The sequence below is a fragment of the Pristiophorus japonicus genome, chromosome 2 (genome assembly GCF_044704955.1).
Source record: "Pristiophorus japonicus isolate sPriJap1 chromosome 2, sPriJap1.hap1, whole genome shotgun sequence".
Taxonomy (NCBI): Eukaryota; Metazoa; Chordata; class Chondrichthyes; family Pristiophoridae; genus Pristiophorus; species Pristiophorus japonicus.
In genome coordinates this window covers 373782931-373795631 of record NC_091978.1, presented here as the reverse complement: position 1 = coordinate 373795631, position 12701 = coordinate 373782931, and the positions used below count along the sequence as shown (strand labels likewise).

At 46.5% G+C, this 12701-nt stretch overlaps 1 protein-coding gene across 2 annotated transcripts in view; it reads right to left on the bottom strand.

Moving 5' to 3' along the window:
- Window positions 1-12701, bottom strand: part of bdh2 (3-hydroxybutyrate dehydrogenase, type 2) — a 202246-nt gene that overhangs the window by 88678 nt on the left and 100867 nt on the right. For both annotated transcript variants that reach the window (XM_070873158.1, XM_070873159.1), the window contains one exon: window positions 346-442. In XM_070873158.1, coding sequence (XP_070729259.1) covers window positions 346-442 — 97 coding nt within the window. The remainder of the gene's footprint in view (window positions 1-345; window positions 443-12701) is intronic.

Genomic DNA, 12701 nt, shown 5'->3' with positions numbered 1-12701 from the left:
CAAATATTATATTATTTGACTTTACCCTTGACACTATTAGAGATGAGTAATAAATGCTGGCGTTATTAGCGATGCCCACATCCAGTAAACTCTCAAAAAAAACCTTCCATTGTGGTTTTCATTTGTAAACTTCCACCAACACAATTTCAAAATTTCCATCAAAATTCTATCATTAAGTTACTGCACTAAACTTTGAAAGTGGATCCATAAAGTCCCTGCAAGCAATGCAAGGTCTAAATAAGGACAACTAGGTGACAATATAAAGGCAAACCAATGTCAAACAACCACTATTTGATCAGCAGAAGCTTTACCCCTAACTAGGTCTGAATTTAATATCTTTATTACCCTGCACAATTGAACAGGACATCGATTTTCTCAATTTCCTTGGCCAGCTTTTCTATTTGTTCTTTCTGAGTGACATCCAGTACTTTAGTTTGAATACCTGTTAGGAAGCAAAAACATTTAACAGAAATACAGATTAAGTTTGCACCAGGAGGGCAATAATGGCTGATTCACAGGACGCATGATTCACGTTGCATAGAATTACACAGAATGTACAGTTCCATGATCATTTAATGTCATAATTCCTCTTTGCCTTTCTAATTGTTTTCTTGACTTCTCGCTTCGAATCTTCGTATTCTCTCGTCATGCTCTCCCCTGCTGTCCATCATGTCTTTATTCATCCATGGTGTCTCATTAGTGTTTAGTCTGTTCTTGTTTTTTTTTTTTAAGAATAATTTATTTTTCCTGGATTCTGAACATCATTTTAAATGTTTCCCATTGCTATTATACATCACTGTTTGCCAATATTGTTGTCCATTTTATTTTTACCAAGTTCTAATCTCAGCCCCGCAAATTCAGCTTTTCTCCAATCTATTACCCTGGTCTTTGTCATGCTCATGTCCTTCCCGATTATTATCCTAAACCATATTATATTATGGTCACTATTTTCTAGATGTTCCCCAACATTTACCTCTCTTATCACTCTGGTTCATTCCCCATTACTAGATCCAGTAGTGAATCCTCCCTTGTTGGGCTTCTTACGTACTGGGTTAGAAAGGAGTACTGTACACAATGGACAAAAATAGCACAGGCCATGAATAGGGCATGCAGATCTTTGCATGCACAGCCTCAGTATGCGCTCCCGCTGTACAAAGCTCTTTGCAGGGAGCTCCAAGATATAAAACGTAGCCCAGTATGTTTTTGAGAAGGTTGGTACTAAAGTTATTTATGGTGCACAATGAAAAGTAATTAGAGCAGCTGAATTTTGAACTAGGCAACAGATGTTTTCAAATGAAAAATAGCATAGCATTGGATATCATGCATGAGTTGAATTTGAGCCAATATTTGTAGAGTGGGAGGAGGCTCATGTGAAGAACAAACAAGCAGGCTAATATCTGCAGTGGAATCAATTGTGTTAAGGGGGAACATGGCTGTTTATGCAGTGGTCACAGGCGGAACTTATGAAAGGTATCCAGCAGAATCAGGTAGAGCAGATGAGATAGATTGCAAAGGGTGGAGAAGGACCAAGCCAGTGTTTGGCCGGGAAGCCAGACTGTGCTGGGAAGGGTGGAGTGCTGATAGTTACTGAAGAACAATATTATGAATCGCTGAACCAATAAACAAATTGAGAAATGTGAAATCTAATGTGCCGGATTCCCTCTCCCCGAGTCACATTAAAAACCAGAACAAACATGCAGACTAACCAACAGATATTAGTCTGGACAACTCTAAATATTGAGAGTTGAGACAGGTTTGAATTAACTCAGGCTAAATGAAAGAATTGCATGACCTTTGTATGTCAATATTCAGCAGGATTTTAGGGAACCACAATACAGCCATCAATCACTGCTGCAGACTAGCCCATCTCCCATCCAGACACCTATCTTTCGGCAGAAAAGAATGGTCAGATGGGGGACTGGCTCAGTGTGAAAAGATCATGACCGATACCTGCTGACCGAGGATTCACCGGCAAGGTGATGTGATGGGGATCACTAATCAGCTGCCGTCAACTACCCAAGCTCCTCTTATACAACACCTGCACAGCAGAGAGAGACGGAGAGAGAAACAGGAAAAATGGAGAGAGAAAGGGAGAAAGAAAGCGAATAGAGAGAGAGAGAGAGAGAGAGCTTTAAATCAATGCAAGTTGAATTTAAACTCAAGTAGCAAAGGTGGAATGATGGTGCTGTATCCTACTGTCCTGTCGCTCCTCCTCACCACCCTATTCCTGCAGTCAGCTTTGGGTTTACAATCACGCTGCAGGTCCCTCGCCTATACTGCCGAGTGATTGTGAAACAACAGCCCCCTCTAGTGTTGCTGCTATTATTGACTACAAAGCATTGACCAATCTAGTGGCATTTGATCACTTGCTGTGTCAAAATGCTCAGTTAAAATTAAAAACATACAAATGGCCAAATATATCCACCACCATCATCATCAACAAGTTGCACTTCTATGACACCCTTAATATCGCAGAACATCCCAAGGCAAGTCACAAAGGGGGGAAAATCGGACAATGTAGAGCTCAAATTAAGCTCTTATATTTAAGGTGGAGATAGACAGATTTTGTGAGCGATAAGGGAGTGAAGGGTTATGGGGAGCGGGCGGGGAAGTGGAGCTGAGTCCATGATCAGATCAGCCATGATCTTATTGAATGGCGGAGCAGGCTCGAGGGGCCAAATGGCCTACTCCTGCTCCTAATTCTTATGTTCTTAAATTAAACCCGACCAGTGCTACTCAGAGAGAGCAAGAAAGGCTTCGCAGCTCCGGAAAATGGGATGCCAACCCTATTTCAAAGTGCTTATTAAGGTCTCCTTCAGAAGAAATCAGAGGGAATGCAAGCAAAGCTGATTCCATTTCTAACTTACTCCATTTGATATGATTCCAGCCCGGCCTTCCCAATTCCCAGAACCCATGCACCTGCAGCCTCACAAGCACTCACACGTCATTAATGGCAGAACATTTCGAGTAGAGGCAAACACCAGAAGAGGAACCTGTGGAAAACGTACTAAGGAGCCCGTAGGTATTGTGTATTTCAAAGGATAAAGTTGATTGATTTTGGTTCTTCTAGAAGTGACAATGATGTAGCTAATATATGGTATTTGCAGCACAGCCATTCGGCCCAACAGGTCTGTGCCAGTGTTGATGCCCAGCAGTGATTTGTGAGATCCTTTGCTTCGCTGCTGGCCGCACATTCTGGGCCAATATTTCTTGCTTTGTATTTAATTGCGCTGGTCATACATTTTAACACCCAGCACTAGTCGTGGGTCTTCAATAATTCGTGCACTATAAACCTCAAGTCTTTATCCTACTCAGCAGCCTTTAGCACACAATCCTGCCTGGTATATGTATGCTTGGCATTGCCCATATCGAGTATATTATGCTAGATTTTCTGCATTAAAAGACATCTGCCAGACATGCGCCCATTCCCCCATCGCATCCAGATTCACCTGCAATCTATTTTTATCATGTAAAGCACTTACACCTGCATATGTCTTGGTGTTATCCCCAAATTTGTGGATAGTTTCCCCATGCCTTCATGCAGATCGTTGATAAAGTTAGTGAAGAGCAACAGCCCCAACACCGATCCCAACGGGACTCCGAGAGTGACTAGTTCCCACATAGAACCTTGAACATTAAAAAATACTTTTTGTCTACAGGAATGCAACCATTTCCAGGTCCAACTTATCTGCCATCAATTCCACAAGACCTTGTTTAATAGCCTTTCGTGCAGCAATTTGTCAGCAGCTTTTTAAAAGTCTAGATAAACAATGTCAGTCAGGATTCCAGCATCTACCAACTTTGTAATTCCTTCACAAAATTCAACCAAGTTGGTGGGACAGGACCTTCTTATACAGATGCCATGCTGAGATCCCTTAATAACCCCTTCTCTTTCCAGGTGATCCCTTCTAGCAACTTAGCAATAACCGAAGCCAAACTAATGGGCCTGTAGTTTCGCAGTTAAGCCCTTTCTAAATATTTGTGCCTAATGGGCCTCTGTCCGGTCTGTGTGAACAATATACCAAAGTGCACGGAAATCTAAGGACCTTTATGGTCTGCAAAACTTGATGAATGGTTACCTGCCTGTAGGGAACAAGAGGGAGAAATTTGACTTGTGGCCAAAAGCGGGTGGCAGGTGAGGGAATGATTGCTTCTCGCTTCGGTCCGTGGCCTGAGCCAAACTTGGCTTCGGGACTTACTTCAAACTAGCAAGCTGCCAGCGGCAATTGGGTGTCCTGGTGCAGCTCGCCATTCTGGTGGGCTCCGACGTCGAGCCGGACCACTGGTAGGTCCTAGTCCTGTGGGGAGAGGTGAAGTGGGGGTGCCCGAGCCGGGGGTGGGGGGGGCAAGGTTGTGTGCTTGGCCTTGCGCCATGGAGACCTCAAAGGCAGGTCAGGCATGGGAGGTCGTGCCCTGAGATTTACAGGCCAAATGACCATTTGACACCCCAGAAAAGGGCGAAGGCAAGTTGCAATTCCCCCCCGCCAAATGTCTTCTGTAATTCCTCACTCCAAGAGTCTTCAATCCAGCCTCTTCCGATGTCTTGAGGGGAAATGTGGATATGAAATAAAGGGATTCTCATTGGGAAATTCATGGCCACAATCCATATGTGTACTTTCTGGATAGCTGACAAAACAGGGCAATAAATGACTTGACAGAATCTCCAGAGGATTTAAAATCGATATGGAGGCAAAATAAGATAAACTTTCAGCTCCTGCAAAACAAAATGGCTTCTGTAAATGCCTCACAATGCATCTGTACTGCTCACACTGCCATTTTTTTTTAAAGCGGCAGTAATAGTTAGGATTGGGCTTGAGCAAAAGTTGGGGAAAATGGAGCAGGAGTATTATCCACACTCATTTGATCCTACTGAAATGCGGGAGGACAGGCTCCAGGCAGGCGGGAAAGGAGGCTAGCTGTTCCTGGAGAAACATTCTGGCGCTGTTTATTTTAAACCGACAGTATTGAGGCAGCAGCCATTACCACTCCACAGTTCAGCATCCCAAAAACAATCGAAAACAGGAAAATCCAGCTCCTAGCTTCTCTGCTTTCATGTCGAAAAAACATTCTGCTCAAATTTCCAAAGCCTGCATGAAATCACGGGCGAAGTCCAACTGTTAATACAGAACAAATGACTGCATATACTGGCATTTTACACACCCTGTCCATTAATTCAGGAAGACAAGTCATCTATCTGATTACAGGATACTGAATACACATAGGGCTAGAAATTGCCCCTTGCCCCGATTGGGGGCGGTAACTTTCCCGGGCCGGGACTTCCTGCCCCCGACACGGAATTGGGCCGTACGCTGTCTCCGGCACTTCGCTTTCTTTTGAGGGGCGCTCCCCGAGTCCAGCGCTGTGCGGAGCAGGCCAGCGCTAGAACGCCCCTCGCTAATCGCAGGGCGAGGCACTGCCAGGACAGTGCCCCCCAAACCTCCGGGGCAATTTCCCACGAGGCGGTAGCGCCCCATGTCCTGCGCGAAAACACTACTGCGGGAAATTTCGCCACCATAATTTCGTGTTTGAACTCCAACAAAATTCCTACATGGTGACTGCAGCAACTGGCTGGTGATGTTCCAATAAAGGGCAGCGCTTAAAGTGTTCACCTAGCTTCCTGATGGTAATGCACCTTACGTGTTCAATCTTAGCCTGTAATTCAGGTTCTCAGTGCAAACTGGCTTATTTCCTGTACGTTAGTTTCACTGCTTCTCCCATTCTTCCGCCCACTCATCCTATTATAATCAAGCACGGCAGTTAAAATCCACCAATGACATATTTCAGATGCACCTCATGACTTGTCCCGCCCCCCACCCCCCGCCCGGCCATGTAACGATCACACTCTTGGGTAAAGTTAACCCCAAAGACTGAGAAAAATGGAGCTAAATACATAGAGAGTAACAGAGAAACTCTGAGATAAATACATAAAGTGATACAGGGACGAATGCTGAGAGAGAGACGAAGAAATATAGAGCGTTATGGAGATAATTATAGAGGGATAGAGAGATAAGGAAAACAGATGCTTGAAAAGGACAAATGTGCAGGATTATGGGAAAAGAGCCAAGTAGTGTGGCTAATCGGAGAGTTCTTGCAAAGAGCCGGCACAGACATGATGGGCCAATGGCTGTGTGATTCTATTCTATGACAAATACATTTTTATCAATACAACAAAACGTCAATGGTTCTTTATCTCAATGTTTTTAATTCTCTGAAACTGACTCACACAACTACAGAAGTGAAATGTGGGTGGAAGCAGGGGGCGACAGGCTAACACAATTATTTCACCATATCCTGATATTACATATTGTTTGTACAATCTTTCCAGGGAGTATGAATTGAATCAAGAAGTTAGTCACAAAATTGGAGCCACTCCTTCCTCCAGAAAATATTTATTCTTTCCACTTCTGTAAATATCTGGGTTGGGTTACAATCCTCCCGTACTGTAAAGGCACGAGTGGGAGCATGACTGAGGGAGGAGCAGTCAGTAAAGGGGTCAGTGAGTGAGGGACTGAGGGAGGAGCAGTCAGTAAAGGGGTCAGTGGGTGAGGGACTGAGGGAGGAGCAGTCAGTAAAGGGGTCAGTGGGTGAGGGACTGAGGGAGGAGCAGTCAGTAAAGGGCGAGTGAAACCTGGAGAGTTTGCCGTGGGTAAACGATTATAGATTCTTTCCATTGGTGGGCAAATGTGGAAGAAGGGGACGGAGAATGAGGATTCTCACTGGAAGAAACAAGGGGAAGGGCAAAGGAAGGTTTTTGCATTGAGGGCTATTAGACCATGGGATGGTTCACCATAGTAGTTATTAAGGCAGAGTTATTATTATTTAAATGTGGAGAGATTACAAAATGGTGCTGTAGAGAGGGATCTGGGGGTCCTTGTACATGAAACACAAAACATTAGCATGCAGGTACAGCAAGTAATTAGGAAGGCAAATGGAATGTTGGCCTTTATTGCAAGGGGGGTGGAATATAAAAGTAGGGAAGTCTTGCTACAACTGTTGGTGAGACCAGTTGGAATACTGCGTACAGTTTTGGTCTCCTTATTTAAGGAATGATATACTTACAGTGGAGGCTGTTCAAAGAAGGTTCACTAGGTTGATTCCTGAGATGAAGGGGCTGTCTTATGAAGAAAGGTTGAGCAGTTTGGGCCTCATTGGAGTTTGGAAGAATGGGGGGGTGATCTTATTGAAAGATTCTGAGGGGGCTTGACAGGGTAGATGCAGAGAGGATGTTTCCCCTCGTGGGGGAATCTAGAAATAGGGGGCATAGTTTCAGAATAAGGTGATGAGGAGGAATTTCTTCTCTCAGAGGGTCATGAATTTTTGGAATTCTCTACCCAAGAAAGCTGTGGTGGCTGGGTCATTGAATATATTTAAGGTGGAGATAGACAGATTTTTGAACGATAGGGGAGTCGAGGGTTATGGGGAGTGGGCAGGGAAGTGGAGTTGAGGCTAAGATCAGATCAGCCATGATCTTATTGAATGGTGGAGCAGGCTCGAGGGGCCAAATGGCCTACTCCTGCTCCTATTTCTTATGTTCTTAGGTTCAGAGACAAGAACAGTATTTAGAAAAGAATGGAGTAAGCATTTGTAAAGAAGGAATATAAAAGGATATTCCAAGTTCCCCTGCAAATCACACACCATCCTGAATTGGAAATATATCTCCATTTCTTCCCTAACAGCACTGTGGGAGCACCTTCACCACACGGACTGCAGCGGTTCAAGAAGGCGGCTCACCACCACCTTCTCAAGGGCAGTTAGAGCTTACATTGAGCTTCATTGGAACAGTGTAGGAGGCCGAGGACAGAGAGGTCAGAGTGGGAGTGGAGCGGGGAATTAAAGTGACAGGCGACAGGTTCGAGGAACAACATCTCGTCTTTGATTAGACATCTTAACAGTCTTCCGGACACAACACTGAATTCGACAAATTCAGATTGTTATCTATGTAACTATGTAATACTTGTCATCAGAGGGCGCGACTGTTGGAGTCCTAATGGTCACCTGCACACACGTGTTTAGGCACTCTGGAGTTGTAATAAAGACTAAGGTCACACTAAGTTTAGTTCACAGTACTCAGCCTCATGGAGTTCTTCTACACACAACAGTTGGCGACAAGTAACAGAATACGAACCTTCATGCAACCATGGCTACCGTTGGAATATGAGAGAGATTCGTAGAGGGTGATGATTGGGAAGTCTTCGTCGAGCGTCTCGACCAGTACTTCGTGGCCAACGAGCTGGAAGGAGACACTAACGCGGTCAAGTGCAGGGCGGTTCGCCTTACCGTCTGGGCTAAAATATATGGCCTCATCAAGAATCTGCTCGCACCGACAAAACCAACGGAGAAGGAATATACAGAGTTGTGCATGCTGGTTGAAGGAGATTATCCTCATGGCCAGATATCGTTTTTACACGCACCATCGTTCCGGGGGCCAGGACCTGGCGGATTATATCGCCGACCTGAGACGCCTTGCGGGATCTTGTGATTTTGGAGCTGCGTTGGGGCAAATGTTGCGGGACTTTTTCGTGCTGAGCATCAGCCACGAGGTCATTCTTCAAAAGCTGCTGGTTGCCGAAACCTTAGATCTGAGCAGAGCCATCGTGGTCGCCCAGGTATGCATGGCCATGGACGATAACACTAAACAGATATCTTCTCAACATCGAAGCTCACCAGCAAGTACTGTGCATAAAATGACGTCGCTAGCAGGCTGAACTGCATATAGCAGGGCCTATATGTCTGCGGCTGCAAGACCTGTGATGACTCAGAGTCCGCCATTGGGGGTGAATGTGAATCTATTAGCACCGCGTTGGTGCTACGGGGGTAATCATCGGGCCCATCAATGTCGATTCAAGCACTACGTGTGCAAAGGCTGCATATCGATGAGGCACCTCCAGCGAATGTGCAAACGTGCTGCGACATACAACGTGGCAGAGGATGATCGATCCGGCGCAGATCACGCAGCACAGGCAACTCAACTCGAGGAAGAAGTGTATGGGGTACATACCTTCACCACCAAGAGCCCTCCTATAATGCTGAAAGTCAAATTAAATGGAGTTCCAGTATCTATGGAGTTGGACACGGGTGCGAGTCAGTCAATAATGAGCCAGATGGTTTTCGAGAAACTGTGGGGCAATAAAGCACAAAGGCCCAAACTGAGCCCAATTAATGCAAAGTTCCGTACCTACACCAAAGAGCTTATACCAGTCATTGGAAGTGCGGCAGTGAAGGTATATGATGGAGCTGTGCATGACCTGTCATTGTAGATTGTTCCAGGCAATGGCCCAACACTGTTCGGCAGAAGCTGGCTAGAAAAAATTAGATGGAATTGGAACGACATCAAAGCACTATCTTCAGTGGATGACGCCTCGTGTGCTCAAGTGCTGAGCAAGTTTCCCTCGCTATTCGAACCAGACATCGGCAACTTCACAGGCACCAAGGTACAAAGGCAGAACGATAGCCCAGGCATTTATGTCCACCAGCGACAACAAATTTTGCAGGATAGAGGTTTTGGCCAGTACTGTGCACAAAGTAAAGTCGTTTTCGAGCAGGAATATACACGGCAGAAAGTACACACCGGCTGCTGCACGACCTCAGATGACCCAGAGTCCGCCACCAATCATTAATGCGAGGCAGTTGACACCCTGTTGGCGTTGTGGAGGTGACCATCGGGCCCATCGATGCCGTTTCAAGCACTATGCGTGCAACGGCTGCAGAGCAATGGGACACCTTCAGCGAATATGCAGGCGAGCTGCAAACCACCATGTTGCAGAGGAAGATCGATCCATGGTGGATCATGCAGAACTAGAGACTTGAACCGAGGAGGCAGACGTGTACGGGGTACACACCTTCACCACGAAATGTCCACCAATAATGTTAAAAATTGAACTGAATGGAATTCCAGTATCCATGGAACCGGTTATGAGTGCGAGTCAGTCCATAATGAACAAAAAGGCCTTTGACAGGCTGTGGTGCGACAAGGCACACAGGCTCAAGCTCAGCCCCATTCACACCAAGCAACTGATCCCTGTAATTGGCAGTGCAGAAGTCAAAGTCTCCCATGATGGAGCAGTGCAAGAACTCCCACTATGGATTGTGCCAGGGGATGGCCCCACACTGTTTGGCAGAAGCTGGCTGGGAAAAATCCACTGGAACTGGGACAATATCCGAGCTTTCGTCCGTCGACGCCTCATGTGCCCAGGTTCTGAGCAAATTTCCATCGTTGTTCGAGCCAGGCATTGGAAGCTTCTCAGGGGCAAAAGTGCAGATCCATTTGGTTCCCGGTACACGACCCACCATAAGGCACGGGTGGTACTGTATATGATGCGAGAGAAAGTGGAAATTAAGCGGTACAGGCTCAGCGAGAAGGCATCATTGCGCCGGTGGAATTCAACGAGTGGGCCAGTCCGATTGTCCCGGTACTTAAAGGTGGCGGCACGGTCAGAATTTGTGGGGACTATAAAGTAACGATTAACCGTTTTTCGCTACAGGACCAGTACCCGCTACCCAAGGCAGACAACCTATTTGCGACCCTGGTTGAAGGGAAGACATTCACCAAGTTGGACCTGACCTTGGCCTACATGATGCAGGAGCTGGCGGAATCTTCATAAGGCCTCATCTGCATCAACACGCACAAAGGTCTGTTCATCTATAACGGGATTCGGTCGACTGCGGCAATTTTTCAATGGAACATGGAGAGCCTGTTAAAGTCAGTTCCTTGTACCGTGGTTTTCCACGATGACATATTGGTTACAGGTAGGGACACCATCGAACACTTGAAGAATCTGGAAGAGGTTCTTAGTCAGTTGGATCGTGTAGGACTCAGGTTGAAACGCTCGAAGTGTGTTTTCTGGCGCCAGAGGTCGAGTTCTTGGGAAGAAGAATCGCAGCAGACGGCATCAGACCCACCGTCCCCAAGACAGAGGCCATCAAGAACGCGCCGAGACCAGAGAACGTGACGGACCTGCGGTTGTTCCTGGCACTCCTCAACTATTTTGGTAATTTCCTACCCGGGTTAAGCACCTTGCTAGAACCCCTACATGTGCTACTGTGCAAGGGAGACGAGTGGGTATGGGGGAATTCACAGGAGGCTGCCTTTGAGAAAGGCAGAAACTTATTGTGTTCTAACAAACTGCTTGTTCTGTATAACCCATGTAAACGATTAGTACTAGCTTGCGATAAGTCGTCATACGGGGTCAGGTGTGTGTTACAACAGGCTAACGAATCGAGGATTTTACAACCAGTCGCCTATGCGTCCAGGAATCTGTCCAAGGCCGAAAGGGCCTACAGCATGATTGAAAAAGAGGCTCTGGTCTGCGTTTATGGGGTGAAAAAAATGCACCAGTACTTGTTTGGCCTCAAGTTTGAGCTTGAAACTGACCATAAGCCGCTCAGATCGCTATTCTCAGAGAGCAAAGGGATTAACATCAATGCCTCTACCCACATCCAAAGATGGGTGCTCACGATGTCAGCATACAACTATATAATCTGCCACAGACCAGGCACAGAGAACTGCGTTGATATTCTCAGTCGGCTACCATTGCCCACCACCGGGCACAGCCTGCAGACTTGCTCATGGTAATGGATGCATTTGAAAACGAAAAGTCACCAGTTACAGCCCGCCAGATAAAGACCTGGACCAACCAAGATCCTCTACTGTCCTTGGTAAAAAAAACTGTGTTCTCCATGGGAGCTGGTCCAGGGTCCCAGCAGAGATGCAGGAGGCGATTAAGTCATTCGACAGGTGCAAAAACGAAATGTCCTTGCAGATGGACTGTCTGTTATGGGGTAATTGCGTGGTCTTGCCCAAGAAAGGCAGAGAAACGTTCATTCGTGACCTACACAGTACCCACCCAGGCATTGTAATGATGAAAACCATAGCCAGATCCCATGTGTGGTAGCCCAGCATCGACTCAGAGAGGCACTGCTAAGTTTGTGGCCGTGGCCCTCCAAACCGTGGTCGAGGATCCACGTTGACTATGTGAGCCCATTTCTAGGCAAAATGTTTTTAGTTGTCGTGGATGCTTATTCAAACTGGATTGAATGTGTAATGATGTCTATAAGCACGTCCACTGCCACCATCGAAAGCCTACGAGCCATGTTTGCCACACACGGCCTGCCTGATGTCCTAGTCAGCGACAATGGGCAGTGTTTCACCAGTGCTGAATTCAAGGAATTCATGCCCCACAATGGGATCAAGCACGTCACATCTGCCCCGTTCAAGCCCGCATCCAACAGCCAGGCAGAACGAGCAGTTCAGACCATCAAGCAAAGCTTGAAACGCGTGTCGGAAGGCTCCTTTCAGACCCGGCTGTCCTGAGCGCCGCTCAGCTACCGCACCAGACCCCACTCGCTCCCCCAGCCGATGAAAAGGGCGCTTAAAACAAGGCTCTCTCTTGTCCACCCTGATCTCCATGATCATGTAGCGGGCAGGCGGCATCAACAAAGTATGTAGCATGACCGTGCAAACTTGTCATGTGATATTGAGATCAATGATCCAGTGTTTGTACTCAATTATGGACATGGTCCCAAATGGCTCGCTGGCACGGTCATAGCCAAAGGAGGGAGTAGGGTGTTTCAGGTCAAACTGGCCAATGGACTAACGTGTAGAAAGCATTTGGACCAAATCAAATTGCGGTTCACTAACAGCTACGAACAACCCGAAGAAGACACCACCAACTTTGACCCTCCAACACACACCCAAGTGGCAA